The sequence below is a fragment of the Podarcis cretensis genome (assembly GCF_951804945.1).
Source record: "Podarcis cretensis genome assembly, chromosome: 7".
Lineage (NCBI taxonomy): Eukaryota > Metazoa > Chordata > Lepidosauria > Squamata > Lacertidae > Podarcis > Podarcis cretensis.
Window position 1 is genome coordinate 82,989,300 of NC_137176.1, and position 13,680 is coordinate 83,002,979.

General features: G+C 45.1%; 1 protein-coding gene across 2 annotated transcripts in view; it reads right to left on the minus strand.

Moving 5' to 3' along the window:
- Window positions 1-539: 539 nt before the first annotated feature.
- The window catches only part of KCNQ3 (potassium voltage-gated channel subfamily Q member 3), a 168,255-nt gene continuing 155,114 nt past the window's right edge, over window positions 540-13,680 (minus strand). For both annotated transcript variants that reach the window (XM_079984226.1, XM_079984227.1), the window contains 6 exons: window positions 8,286-8,473; window positions 6,685-6,787; window positions 5,981-6,112; window positions 4,585-4,683; window positions 3,450-3,534; window positions 540-2,088 (listed from right to left, as the gene is read on the minus strand). In XM_079984226.1, coding sequence (XP_079840352.1) covers window positions 1,372-2,088; window positions 3,450-3,534; window positions 4,585-4,683; window positions 5,981-6,112; window positions 6,685-6,787; window positions 8,286-8,473 — 1,324 coding nt within the window. In that variant the 3' untranslated portion in view covers window positions 540-1,371. The remainder of the gene's footprint in view (window positions 2,089-3,449; window positions 3,535-4,584; window positions 4,684-5,980; window positions 6,113-6,684; window positions 6,788-8,285; window positions 8,474-13,680) is intronic.

Here is a 13,680-nt window from a genome sequence, read left to right on the forward strand (position 1 = left end):
GATGCTCTGAAGGTGATAGGAAGGCTGCCACAACCCACAGAGTGCTAGGGCATATGTAATTCTCATTGAAAAGTGTGCCTACATTCTATGATTTCATATATATATATATATATATATATATATATATATATATATATATATGGACCCCTGACCATTAGGTTCAGTCGTGGCCGACTCTGGGGTTGTGGCGCTCATCTCGCTTTACTGGGCGAGGGAGCCGGTGTCCAGCTTCCAGGTCATGTGGCCAGCAGGACTAAGCCGCTTCTGGTGAACCAGAGCAGCGCACGGAAACGCTGTTTACATTCCCTCCGGAGCGGTACCTATTTATCTACTCGCACTTTGACGTGCTTTCGAACTGCTAGGTTGGCAGGAGCAGGGACTGAGCAACGGGAGCTCACCCCATCGCAGGGATTCGAACCCCCGACCTTCTGATCGGCAAGCTCTAGGCTCTGTGGTTTAACCCACAGCGCCACCCGCGTCCCACTATATATATATATATATATATATATATATATATATATATATATATATATCAATCACTTCTATTACCAGAAGGGGCATGAAGAATGTTCAGTTATCAAAAGGGGCAGTAAGAGCTGTTCCACAGCGAAATGGACTCCTTCGGAAGTTTCTGGGATCTCCTTCATTTGAGGTTTTTAAACAAAGGTTGGGTAAACATCCATCAGGTATTCTTTAGCTCTGGTTCCCATATTGCACGGGGTTGGACTAAAAGACCCTCAGGGTTCATTTTTTAAAAAAGGATATAGTAAAGGAAATTTGGATGAACAGAATGAATTACAGTGATGCCGTCAAACTGGAAAACCGACGTACAGAAAGACAGGATGGGAGGGTGGAATATTCCACAGACATACACACATATATATATATTGAAAAGGGCATTGCTCTGTAACCTAGTGTTTGGTTTTGCTCTGCTTACAAAAATGTAGCATGTGCCACTGTTAGGATATCTTTTTGTGCCCAGAGTTGACCCGGCCCTCGGTATACCGAAGAACATCCATTTTTGCTATGGGTTGTTTTTGTTTTGTTTTTGTTATTTAAAATCACAGAAGAAATTATCTGTACCATTTATAGTGTAAAGTCATGCACAACCATTGCTCAAAACTAAACCGCTTAGTTTTGGCAGCATGAAGAAAACCGCATTAAGCCGACCGTATGAAATGGTGCAGGATGACTACCACTAATACCAGCATGCATTGCAGCCATTGGTGAAATTTGTGTGTGTGTTGGTTTATGAGCTAGGAAGCTTTGGGTGTGTATAGTGAGATATACAAAGTTTATGTTTACATTACGAGAAGAAGAAGCCAGCCAGTGACTCCAACCCCACCCCACCCCACCCCCACTGGATAATTTTTAAACTGGCTTGCTCGGAGTCCATACTGAATCAGAGAAGCCCTCCCCTGTCGAAGAAAGAGGCATGGAACCACTTGGGGTAAAAGGGTCGGTATCTGTGTCCGTTTCGCCCTCGGCCAAGTACCGCTTCTCCTTCATCCAGCTTGAGCCCCCGTTCGACCCGAAAAGGAAGTCGTCCTTGTCTTGAGAGATGCTGAACCCGCTAGGCGATCGTTCAAGTTCCTCGTGGTTGACAGAGAGGAGGGATAAGGGAGTGTCACTGTCTCTCGTCAGGCTATGTTTCTGCCTGGAAGAGATTCTGTCTGAGTGGGGGCTCTGGAGGTCTCCTGGTGGGGAACGGTAGGAAACGTGGGGGTCAATGAAGGTGAGTATAGGCAAAACCGTCGGCCTTTCAGCGTACGAAGTTGAGAACGGCATAGCCTGCCACCTACCGGAGTTCTGACCGCCCAACGGCAACGAGAGTGGGCCAACGTCACAGCCCTGCGTCGTGAAGCCAAAAGGGGGGACTTTGTTCACTGGTACATGGTGGAAACTCGGAGGCATTTCATGAATAGAAGGCTCAGAATATTTGTAAATGATGGACTTCAGTTCAGAATATCTGTTATCCTCTGCTGGGGACACAGTTTCTTTTGAAGGGCACACTTGGACTTGGAGATGCTCCATATGCTGCATGTGCATATCGACCAAAAAATCCAATTTCTTTCCCATGTCATGGACCTGAAAGAGAAGAGCCCATCAGACTGGAGGACAAAGAGCAATTGGCAGTCCAATCACATGCGGCAAGGAACCATTGTTCTTTCTAGCTCATCATGGTCTCCACCAAGGACCATGGAAACCTGAGACCCTCCAGATTTTGTTGGAACTCCAATTCCCATCAGCCTCAGTCAGCATGGCCAACAGTCAGGGATGATGGGAGTAGTAGTCCAGCAACTTCTAGACCAGGTGTGGGGAACCATTGGCCACCCAGATCTTGCTCAACTACAACTCCCATCAGTGCCAGCAAGCATGGCCAATGACCAGAGATGATAGGAGTTGTAATTCTCCACACTTCTACAGGGCCAGACTAGCCATAGTCTACACTGACTTGAAGCCACTCTCTATGGTTTTGAACAGGACGATTTCACAGAATCAGCTAAAACATGAGCTCCACCACAGAAGATAAGCCCTTTCCCCCAGAGTTTTCATGTTAGGCTGTGATGGAGGGAGGAGCTTTCACCTATGAGTTCTACATCTTCTCTTGGAGCAAGTTTGTACCAAGAGCTGGTGTACATGTCCCCTTATCAATAGCTCGCTTTAGCCATTTGGAATCTGTAAGCATGTTCAATCAGGAGGGTGGTATTTCATGTATGGCAGAGGGAAGCAATTTTTGCTTTCGAGTGCTGGACCAACAGTGCATCTGGAAAGCAGCGCATCACTGAGACCAGATGCAAACTCAACACGAACTTCAAGGAAGTCTGGAGTCTCCACCTAAGCCTTTCCACATCTTCTGCAGCCAACTGTAGCAAAAAAGATGGTCACCAGTACAAAATATATATCTCATCATTATAAGCATGTTACACATATGTCAGGGAACTGACATCGGAGCCAGGAGTGGAGGCAGGGCTCCCAAGCGATGCCGGAGAAGGGCCAAGCAGGGAGAGAGGGAACTCATCGGCTGGGGAAGGAAATCAGCGTAACACCAGGGATAAAGGGGGCGGTTGGGGGAATCGGAGGGGGGTCTCCAGGACTCTTCGCTGGAGACCAGTGGGGAGAGCACTGGTCCTCCTCTGCCCACACCCACCCTGCGCAGAAGACTTCCACGCAGGGAAAGTAGGCGTAGACTTGGCGTCAAAGAGCTTTTGTGCTGGAAGAAGTTTAAGAAACGCCCACTGACGGATACTGCTAGCGACTGAACAGCCACGAAGTGAAGGGCTGTCCAGTCAGGAAAAGTTTAACCAGGCTAACTAGCCAGGCATGGTAGCAACTTACACACGAGCAACCCCCATACATTCATTACAACATATATATTGCTATAGGCGTGTTATATGTTATAAGTGGATGTTATAGGGAAAACTTGGGAAGAGCTGAGAATTCCTTACCTGTCTTTCAACTCTGACAAATTTGCCCATCATACTTTGGTCTTCAGGATCTACTGTCGATGCTTTGGCTACATACGGATCATTCCTAAAAGCAAAAAAGGCTCTGGTTTAGGCAAAACCTTTGCTGTTGTTTTCACTCATATTTCCACTTCTTCTGGGCCCAAGGATTTAAGTGCCTCCCACACTACCTCACCAGTCTTATGTGGCATGGTGGAAGGCCATTGGATGAAGGAGAAGTGGCCTTCTCCAGGCTAGGGGATTGGCCCTTTAAGCACCTGCCGTTCTCCAACAAAGGAGGCGGAACATAGGAGAAGGACTGGAGTCAGAGGCTCCAAGACACCATCAGAGCATGCTGCTCAGCAGGAGCTGTCCGTGGTGCTATGACAACTGATATGCTTGACAGTGCATTCTGTAGGTGCTTCCTTGGCTCCAGAGCAAGAGCAGCACAGAAATCTGAATGGGTTGCATGTGGTTTTTGGACTGAGCGGTGCCGAGGCTGCTGAGATGTTGCGGCATCCCTCATGCCCAACTAATGCTTACCATGTCCTCCTTTGAAGAAGCACAGAATGGCCAGCTCAGTGATTCCCAAATTGTGTGGCAGGAGGCACCATGATCAAATTATGAAGGTGCTACAAGATCTTATATAATGAAGTGTGAACCAAAAGGCCCATACACAAATGAGGCTGATCAACGACTTACTGTTCTGGCTTTGCTTACCCCCTTTCAATTAGCCTCTATTAATAGTTTGTAAGTCTGTTGTGTCTTTCTAAGGATGTGCAAACATTCTTTGGCTTAGCTCAGAAAGCCACTTCCGCCTTCCAGAGGAGGTGGGGTTGCGGGCTTCACGCTCCCAGTCCGCGCATGATTGGGGGAATCCCCGGGCACATCACCCCCTGGCCAGCCAATTGGCTGGCTCTGGGGGCGTGGCCTGACCTATTTAACGGGGGCGCGGCCGGGGATCTCCCTCTTTTGCCACCTCCAGCTCCAGAAATGGTCAGGTTTTCCAAGGGTTCACGTAATAGTTTTGGTGGTTGTGGTTTTTGTAAAATCTACAGCAGGGATGGGCAACACTGGCTCTCTAGGTGTTGTTGGACAGTCGTCTATTCTCAACAAGCTGTGCACAGAGGAATTTCACCTTGGAGACTGCTGAGAAGGGTAAGGGAAGGCTCCTCCTTTCTGGGATTTCTTATGCTTGGGAGTGGACGGAGGTCCAGGTGCAAAAATCATATCTATTCTGAAAGAAGACAATAAGAGGACATAATGAAACGGGTGTGATTCTTTCATTGTTGGCCCGCAGCCCCGGTCACATTCTATTTTCTTTTCTTTTCTTTTTCTATTTATTTATTTATTTATTTATTTATTTATTTTTATTGGTTTTCACATATTGCATTACAATACAGATGTACCAAAGCCAACACCATTTCCTCCCCATCCCCCCATACATTTACATTTCTATTTCCTCAATCCATCATATTATTCTTTTCTCCTTCCTCCCACTTCCCTCCGCCCGATCTCGATTTCCTCCACATTATACAATTTACAATAATCTTTGCATTCTACAATCTTCTCAAATCATCTAGATATTTTTATCTTTCCTTACTAAATTTTCTTCCATCCAGTACTTCACATTTTAATCTAGGCATATTAGTGTATCTTTTTTTGGAGCAATATTTTGCCATATATTCATCAAAACATTTCCACTCCTTTTTTTAATTTTTGATCCGACGGATTTCTTATTATAGCAGTTAATTTTGCCAAAATTAAATATTCATTTAGTTTACAAATCCACTCCTCCTTTGTGGGTATAGTTTGTGACCCAGTCACATTCAAGGGTCAAAAGGTGTGCTATAAAACTTCCAAATACATCAATAGCATTAGCTCCCATTTGGTGGTGTTTTTTTTGGGGGGGGGTGTTTTGTTTTTAACCTTTATTGAAGTTCATTGGTATCGTACAATAAAGGTTTTTAACCTTTATTGAAGTTCATTGGTATCGTGCTTCTCTCTCCCCCCCAGCCCCTCCAGCCCCCCTGCCTACCTAGGGTACTGCCAAGAGGCAGAGGCTGGTGGTGGCAGTAGCAGAGGAAGAACAAGCAGCCCAAAAGAATAATGGGTAGCCAGAATAGCTTCTCAGTTAATTTTAATCCTAAATACTATAACGCATCTTTAGAGGCCAGTGCCACATTGTTTAGGTGGCTGCACCTATCGGGGTGTTAAATCGCACTGGGAGACTAGTAGTGAGTTTCCTGCGGCAGACAACTGCCCTGCAATGCATGGTGACATCATGTATGTGGGAATTTATGTGCCTTCCTCCCTTGCCAGACAGAGGATGTGTGAGTTTAAGCACCTTCCAAAATGTGGGCAGGGTTTCCTGTACAAAGCGGTAACTTCTGAATATCTCCTACAGCCATCACTGGTGCATGGGTTGGCAACCCCAAAGAGTCTTCTAATCCATACTGTGAAATTCTGGGCCAGTCCTTGCCAGCTGAACATCTTTACACCTTTAGCACACTGCTGGCAGCAGAGCCACTTACCTCGCTTGAAGGTATTTGATCCTAGTAAGCATGTCAAGGTGTCCTGCTGAATATTGCTCTATCACATCCTTTACATCATAAGGCCTCAAGGTCTCCTTGAATCGCTTCTTATAGAGGCGGAACTGTAGTATTCTGGTAGAAGGAGAGAGTGTTTATCGCTGGGGTTTCCCTTGGCTAGTTCCCGCCATTCTCATAGAGGAAGGGATTGCATATGTATCTGTGTTTAAAGATCAGCCTTGCTTATTAGACTGCTGCGCTAACCATAGTTCAGCCTTTGCCACGCTGGCTCACCTCCAGCGCCCATCAGCCCCACTCAACGTGACCAATTGGCATACATAGCAGGAGGTATAGCCAATAACATCTGCTCTAACTAGCTAACGGGCCGCTCTAGGAAGCTACAATTGGAAATAAAACTGTCAATATCATAATGCCGTTATTAAAAAAAATAGTGTCATTATTCTAAACAAAAAACTAAGGTGAAGCAGCACTTCCCCAAACAACTTGCAAACCGAAACACAGCCACTCATTGAGATTTGCACTTCTCTGAATTTTGCGATGCATTTCCCCAGCTCTAAATGCATCTTGAGACTGGGAAAACGAGAAAAACCAAGTTTTCCCCTAGTTGCAGTCATCACAAAGGTCAGGTTTACAGGAGCCAATATTTTAAACTGAGGCAAAAAGAGGTCAACAAGCACAGACTTTACCTGACAGCTCGGATGACCACTTTCAGCGTGGGGATCATGTCTTCAATGAGGAGTTCATTGCTGTACCCTCTGTCTTCTGCCAGAGGATCCCCAGTTCCAGCATCTAAAAGGTGAGTGAAGAATCCACATGAAGGAAGGGCAGATGCAGAAGAGTTCAGAGCAAAGTGGAGCTGCTCCTACAGTACCAGCTAAATTCTCGTATTATTGGGTTGTATCCATTGAAAATGTCCCAGTAGCACAAGACTTCTGCACGCACAATGGAAAATTCCATTATTCTCTCCCCATGCTCCCCCCCTCCAAAAAAATATTCTCCGGAGGACTGGTGGAACCCCCAGACCAGACCAGATCTGGGGTGCCCACAGGAGGAGAGGAAGATGATATTCCTTTGTACAAGTGGAAGTCTTTGCCCAAACCCATAGTTACCACCCATCAAAACCGTGGTTCTCAAATTTATCCAGGTCAAAAATGTAGAAGTCAGAAACTAGTTCTCTTGCATTCTTCTTTAGCTAAAACAAAACAAAACAAAACCCTGCTCTTTTGACACTTGTTAATTAGCTGTGTTGCCTGAATAAAACCATGCTTAAAGTATTAGTCCCCATTAAGTTGTTGTTGTTGTTGTTGTTGTTGTTGTTGTTGTTGTTGTTGTTTATTGGATTTATATACCACCCTGTACCCAGGGGGCTCAGGGTGGTTCACATAATAAAATCAAGATATAAAACCACAAAATACCTAATGAAAATAAAAACAACAACCTGATAGCCCTGAGGACACAACCTCATGTGTGGCTGAGCAGGATTTCTGACACACATTAACATTCTTCATATTACCTGGCAGTATTCACATGAATTAACCTGGGAGCAAAAGAAAGCACCTCAAGGGCCAAACCATATGTGTACCAAATTCACAAGGTAGAATCAATGTTGGCCACTACTACTCCAAAATACGGGGGGGGGGGGGTTGACCTTAATGTGCACATTACTTCTCATTTCTTTTTCTCTGTCTTCAGGGCAAATATTGAACAGTATCGTGTATGCCTTTTCTGACACTCTTGGAAATGTGTGTATGAAATGAGCTATGGATTCCCTGAAAAATGCGAAAGTTCATAAATGAACACACCAACTTTTACTGCAATGTCATAAGAGTCAAGGAAGGTACTGTTTTGTGGGGGGTTTTCTCATAGTTCACCTCCCCCCCTTTAAAATGGTTATATGGGTCAAACTAGTTTTTAAAACCTGAAATGCAAAATCGTGTCCAGAATGTGTGCACCAAATTTCATTCCAAGATCTAAATATTCAACAAAGTGATAATAAGCAAACAAATAGGGCTCGTGATCAAACTTTGTTTGGACAACAAGTAAGATTTTGCTGTTTTGAAAATGTCCTCCTAATTGAAAATTCAGCGGGGGGGGGGGAGGAGAGAGAGAGAGAGAGAGAGAGAGAGAGAGAGAGAGAGAGACTCAACCGAAAATTCAGAGCTTTGCCAGATGATGCATTTGTGCAACATTCAATTTCAACTCCAGCCAAAGGGACTCAGAAAATGGAGAGAGTGATCGGTGAAATAGCCCAGGAAAATTAAAACAGAAATCAATGTGAACCTTTTACCTTCGGAGCTTTGCCAGAATGCATAAGCTTTCATTCGGAATGCAGTGCGAAAACGCTCCCTATTATTCAAGGCAACAGTCTTAGGTTCTTTAGAAGGACTTTCTTCAATTGCATCTACATTCAGAGGGGTAAATAGCTTTCCTTTAGTATTGGTACCACGAACCCGATCCAAGAGACCCAGCTTTTGGCTAAAAAAATAAGGAAAAGGGATCATTTTCCCCCTCACTCTCACACAGACCTACATTTCAAGGTGCTCCTCATGCATTACATCCCAAGCAAACATATGCATGAAGGATACTATTAAGGACCACGTGGCAGCTGACTGCATAAACCCACAGATCAATGTTTTCATAGGTCTTCAAATAAAATGCCATCAATGGACCACCCAACATCACACTCACCCTACTGAAGAATTAATCACACATATTTATTGGCTGAGCTTGCACCGCTAGTATTTTCTTCGAACAAATGAATCGTGGTGTGTTTCAGCAAGGATTCCTGCAAACAATGATACTTGATTTGCTAAGCAATTCCACTAGTTTACCCCACCAGGGTTAAATGAATCCACCGGTTGGAAGTTTTGATCTGCCATACATATGATTCCAGTCCACCAACATTAACAAATTCAGTCACTCAGCACCCCCGTGTGGCACTGGGAAGGCACTTCTGAAGAATGCTGCGGGAAGGACAAAATTCCAGTTTGTCAATCAAAATGCATGAGCAGGGAGGATGCTGTCAAATGGTGAGCCAACTGTAATTTGCAGTGGAATGTGTAACTTCTGGACAAAGCAGCAATTGTTCTCAAAACTCGGGGATTCTGGGATGGAACTGAAAACTGCATGAGCTGAAGCTGACTTAGCTGACTAGTCCAAAAGTCTGGGAGCCTCATTTGGATGCAGAAGAGAGGGGAGAGGGGTGTTTTTCTTTGATGGGTTGGCGGCTTGAAGCTTGTGGGTTGACTAGGAGGCCTGGTATAAATACTAGGAGCCTGGCCAACAGAGCAGAATATTCTGTCCATTCTGGAAGGTACTTGAGACATCCCTGGTAATGGACAACATAGGCTGGAAAATGGCCGTCTCAGTTGTAGATAGGGCCAGCCCTGCCGTTAGGTCAAGTGAGGAGACAGCCTGAGATGGCAGGTGTTGTGAAGCAGTAGTAGCCCTTGGCTGTCAATCCTAACCCCATTCCCCTCTGTGGGAGGACAGAGTTGTGTCCTACAAGCAGCGGCAGAGGAAGCCGCTTGGGTGCCTGGGGCAGCATGCCTAGGTGCAGGGTGAGCTGGCCATAGGGGAGAGGGTGGGATACACTGTGGGACCTCCAGAGTCTTCCTGCCTCCTCCCACTCAGCTGCCCTACAGCTGGGGGGGGGGGGGAAACAGTGGGTGGACCGTTTCGGCAGCGCAGAACCTGTGCGCGCCCAAGCCACCGCATCTCTCCCAGGAGAGACACGTGGCTCAGGTGCGCTGCAGGCCCTGTGGTGAGTGCCACCCAGCATTTTGTCACCCCCTCAGTGGTGACACCCGGGGTGACCCACACCCACCGCACCCCTTCCTCTGTCCCTGCCTACAAGGCCCTTCTTAACCTGAAACTGTTCTTAACCTGAGGTACCACTTTAGCTAATGGGGCCTCCCGCTGCCGCCACTGAACGATTTCTGTTCTCATCCTGAAGCAAAGTTCTTAACCCGAGGTACTATTTCTGGGTTAGTGGAGTCTGTAACCTGAAGCATCTGTAACCTGAGGTACCACTGTATTCAATGAAGCAGGTCACACCCACATTTAAAGCATTCCTACACCACTTTGTCATGGCTTCCCCCAAAGAATCCTGGGAACTGTAGCTTACCCCTCAATGGAGCTGCAATTCCCAGCACCTTTAGCAATCTAGTTCCCAGGGTTCTTTGGGATGAAGCATGACTAAGTGGTATATGACTGCCTCAGGTGCATGGCAAGAATTTGACCCCAGTCCAGTCATTTTGGGGCAGCAAAAGGTCTTGGACTGGTTCTGGGTCTAGATTTGTGTATGTGGTTGGAGCCGAGGGGCTTCAATAAGTCCAAATGTGCCGTATTAGGTCTCTGCACACATGCGGCCAATGCTTCCAGTGTGTGTCATTCTCCACAATTGTTTGCAGTGGGGTGCGTTGCAAACATGTATGGAGCATTTGAGTGGCCTAAGGCAGGCTTCCTCAACCTTGGGCCTCCAGATGTTTTGAGACTACAGTTCCCACCATTCCTGGCCACTGGTCCTGCTAGCTAGGGATCATGGGAGTTGTAGGCCAAAAACATCTGGAGGCCCAAGGTTGAGGAAGCCTGGCCTAAGGGACATTTCCAGATGGTACTTGCCTTTCCCATATGCCCACTGCAAGGCCTGGTAATAATCTGCATGGGATTCTAGAAGGCAACTTGGGAGGTTTACTGAAATTGGTTCAGTGGGATGGTTTAGCTCCAGCAGACCCTGTGGTTCCACCATAAACACACAAGCTATGATTCAGAGCATTCATCCTGTTTTAGGCTCATACAACCACTGTACTGGATTTGGGATTGTTAATTCGGACGTCAAGCCAATAATTTTGGCTCTTGAGGATTATGTGGTCATCTCTCATGATCACTGTGCAAATGGATGATGTACATGGAGTCCAAATCGGCCCGTCACATTATGGACTCTAATTCCACCATGTTTTACTGCAAACAAGGTTTTTACAATTGGGCAAATGTGTGATAACACAGGAGTCAATCATGGGTCTTAGACATGTTCAAGGCAACTCAGTTCACCACGGACCAGGTAGGAATTGGAAAAAAGTAATATGTGCAACAGTCTGCCCCCAAAAGGTAGAAAACATAATGCATGAACAAAATAGGGTTTTGAACAATATGGTTGCGCCATCATGTCAGAAAGCCAATGGAAGAAAATCAGCAATATATGAACGGTGCAGAGCAAATGCAGAGAAGAGACATCGATTCACACAACTCCATTCAAATAAACAGTGGGGATGTGCCAGTTCTGAGATGTTTCAGTCCTAGATGCCCCAGATCCTAAATAGACAGATAATCAATTGTAGGCACGCATTAAGCATGGTCTGCATTAACAATTTCAGATATTTAAATAATAATGACAACAATCCTTGGCAATGATATTGCATTTGGAATATCCCCAGTGCTGGCACCAGGCTGTTTTGTGGCCCAGGCAAAGCTATTTTGCATCCTAGGTAAAGTTAAATACTTGCACATCCACCCAAAATATATATATGCTAAATTCGATTTTCAAAAACAGATGTCTTGTAGAAATGATAAAATTCTTCAAAATATAAAATAAAAGTAAAATATTATCAGGAATGTATATATTTTTAAAAGAAACTGCATAAAACTTTGCCCCTCAAAGGTCAGGACTGCACCCCTCTGAGATCTGTGCCCTAGACGGCTGCCTAGTTGCCATCAAAACCCAACCCACAGGTCATTTCCGGTAAACTGTAGAGCAATCCTGTAAAATGGCACAATATCATTATCCCTAATAATGCTAGTATTACCCCTGGAGAGCAGAGGCTAAGGTGAGAGAAGTGGGTTCACCAGTTAGTGTGCACAAAAATGATGCAGGACAGAGGACAGTGAAATGAAGAGCACAGTGTCACCAGGCCATGGGCATGTTTTGCCACACAATACTAAAGATGAACTCAATTTTTTAGCATTGACCCTGTGCTCACCAGAATGTCTGTACTGCTCTTAGCCATTATATGAGATCAGGAGTAGCCATCATGGTGCCCTGCAGAGGTTGTTGGACTCCAACTCCCATCAGCCCTAGCCAACACGGCCAACGGTCAGGGATGATGGGAGTTGTAGTCCTGCGGCATCGAGAGGGCAACACAATGACTACCCCTCCACTAGATCATCTTTTGTACAGCAGCCAGAATCAGACGTAATGGCAAACACTCATTTGTGATGACATGAATGACCATGTCATGTAACACCCTTGTCCTTAGTGCACAGGAGGAAACTGGGTTTCCACTTTCATTTTTGAACTTACTACAGTTCCATGTTACACATGTGCACATGGAACTGTGGTTTGTTTTAACTGTGGTTACTTAACTGTGTTCTGACCTCAACCCACATTGGGCTCGGTGTTCATCCAGCCAGATAAGCTTATATCCATGCCACGCTTTCGTGTAAACCACCCTTGAACTTGAACACAGCTTGAACAGCAAATGTAAATGCAAGTGATAAAAATACTTAGCTGTAGAAGTATAGATGGAGGGTTAAATCTGAATGAGATAGAGACTCTATGGATAAGATGAAAAGACAATACTAGACTAGGACCTCCAGGCCAAGTCAAAGAGGAAGAGAATAGAGCCAGAGTCGGGGTGTGTGTGTCTTATTCTGAGAAAAACTGGCCTAAACAGAATTAGTTATCTTATGTAGGAACAACCAATCAACGCATGCTAATAGATATTCAGGCTTGATAAATTGTGAACAGATTAACCCAGAGAAAATTAAAACAGTTGTAAATACAGGGACCAGGGGGAAATAGAACAAATAGCACAATGTCCAAATGGGGCAGAACAAGTTATCAAACTATATAGTTTGAAATCCTCATTTGTTTAAACTAATCACAGTTAAAACATACCACAGTTTCCCGAGTTTGGACATAACAAGGAACTGTGGCAGATTCAAAGTGAAAGCAGAATCTCATGTGTACAAAGGAGGGCGTGCAAGTTAGCCGAAGGGTTGTGCAGACTTCCTCTCATAATGACGAACCCATGATCCAGCCTTTACCTAATACAGTTCTTTAGAATAAACATTGCAAGTCTTCAATGGAAGCTTCTCCACAAAGCATTTGAATATTATTGAATATCTGAAAGTTAATGGGAAGGATAGCGGAGGTCAAACTTTTGCCTCCAATGTGTAAGCAGAACGGAACTTGAATAAGCCTTGGGAACCACTCATGCAACAGCTGAATGCAATTCCTTCTCAGCATGCAAACCAGACACTCCCCTGTTCATTGTCTGATTCTGCAGTTCATAACCAAATAATTAAATAACAAATGGCAGAGCAAAGCATGCCTCTTCCTCCATTTATCAGCCTTTTTTTTTTTTTTTGCAGGAGGAGGGGTGAAAGACCAATAAAAACTGAACAAAAATATAGCAGTTATATTCTTAGATTTTGCAGCCTTAACACTGGAAACACAAGACAACCATGCTTGCTCTGATTTTTACTACATTAGAAAGATGTATGTATCAACATGGCTGAACTCAGCTCCACCAAGCTGCGTAATGTTTGGTAGTGATATCAAAAACACGTAAGATGGACTTACACAATGCTCTGGAAGCCCAGGACAACCTCTAAGCCAAGTGTGGGGAACTTGTGGCTCCCTGACGCTTTTTAACCCCAGCTCCCACCAACCTCAGATGGCG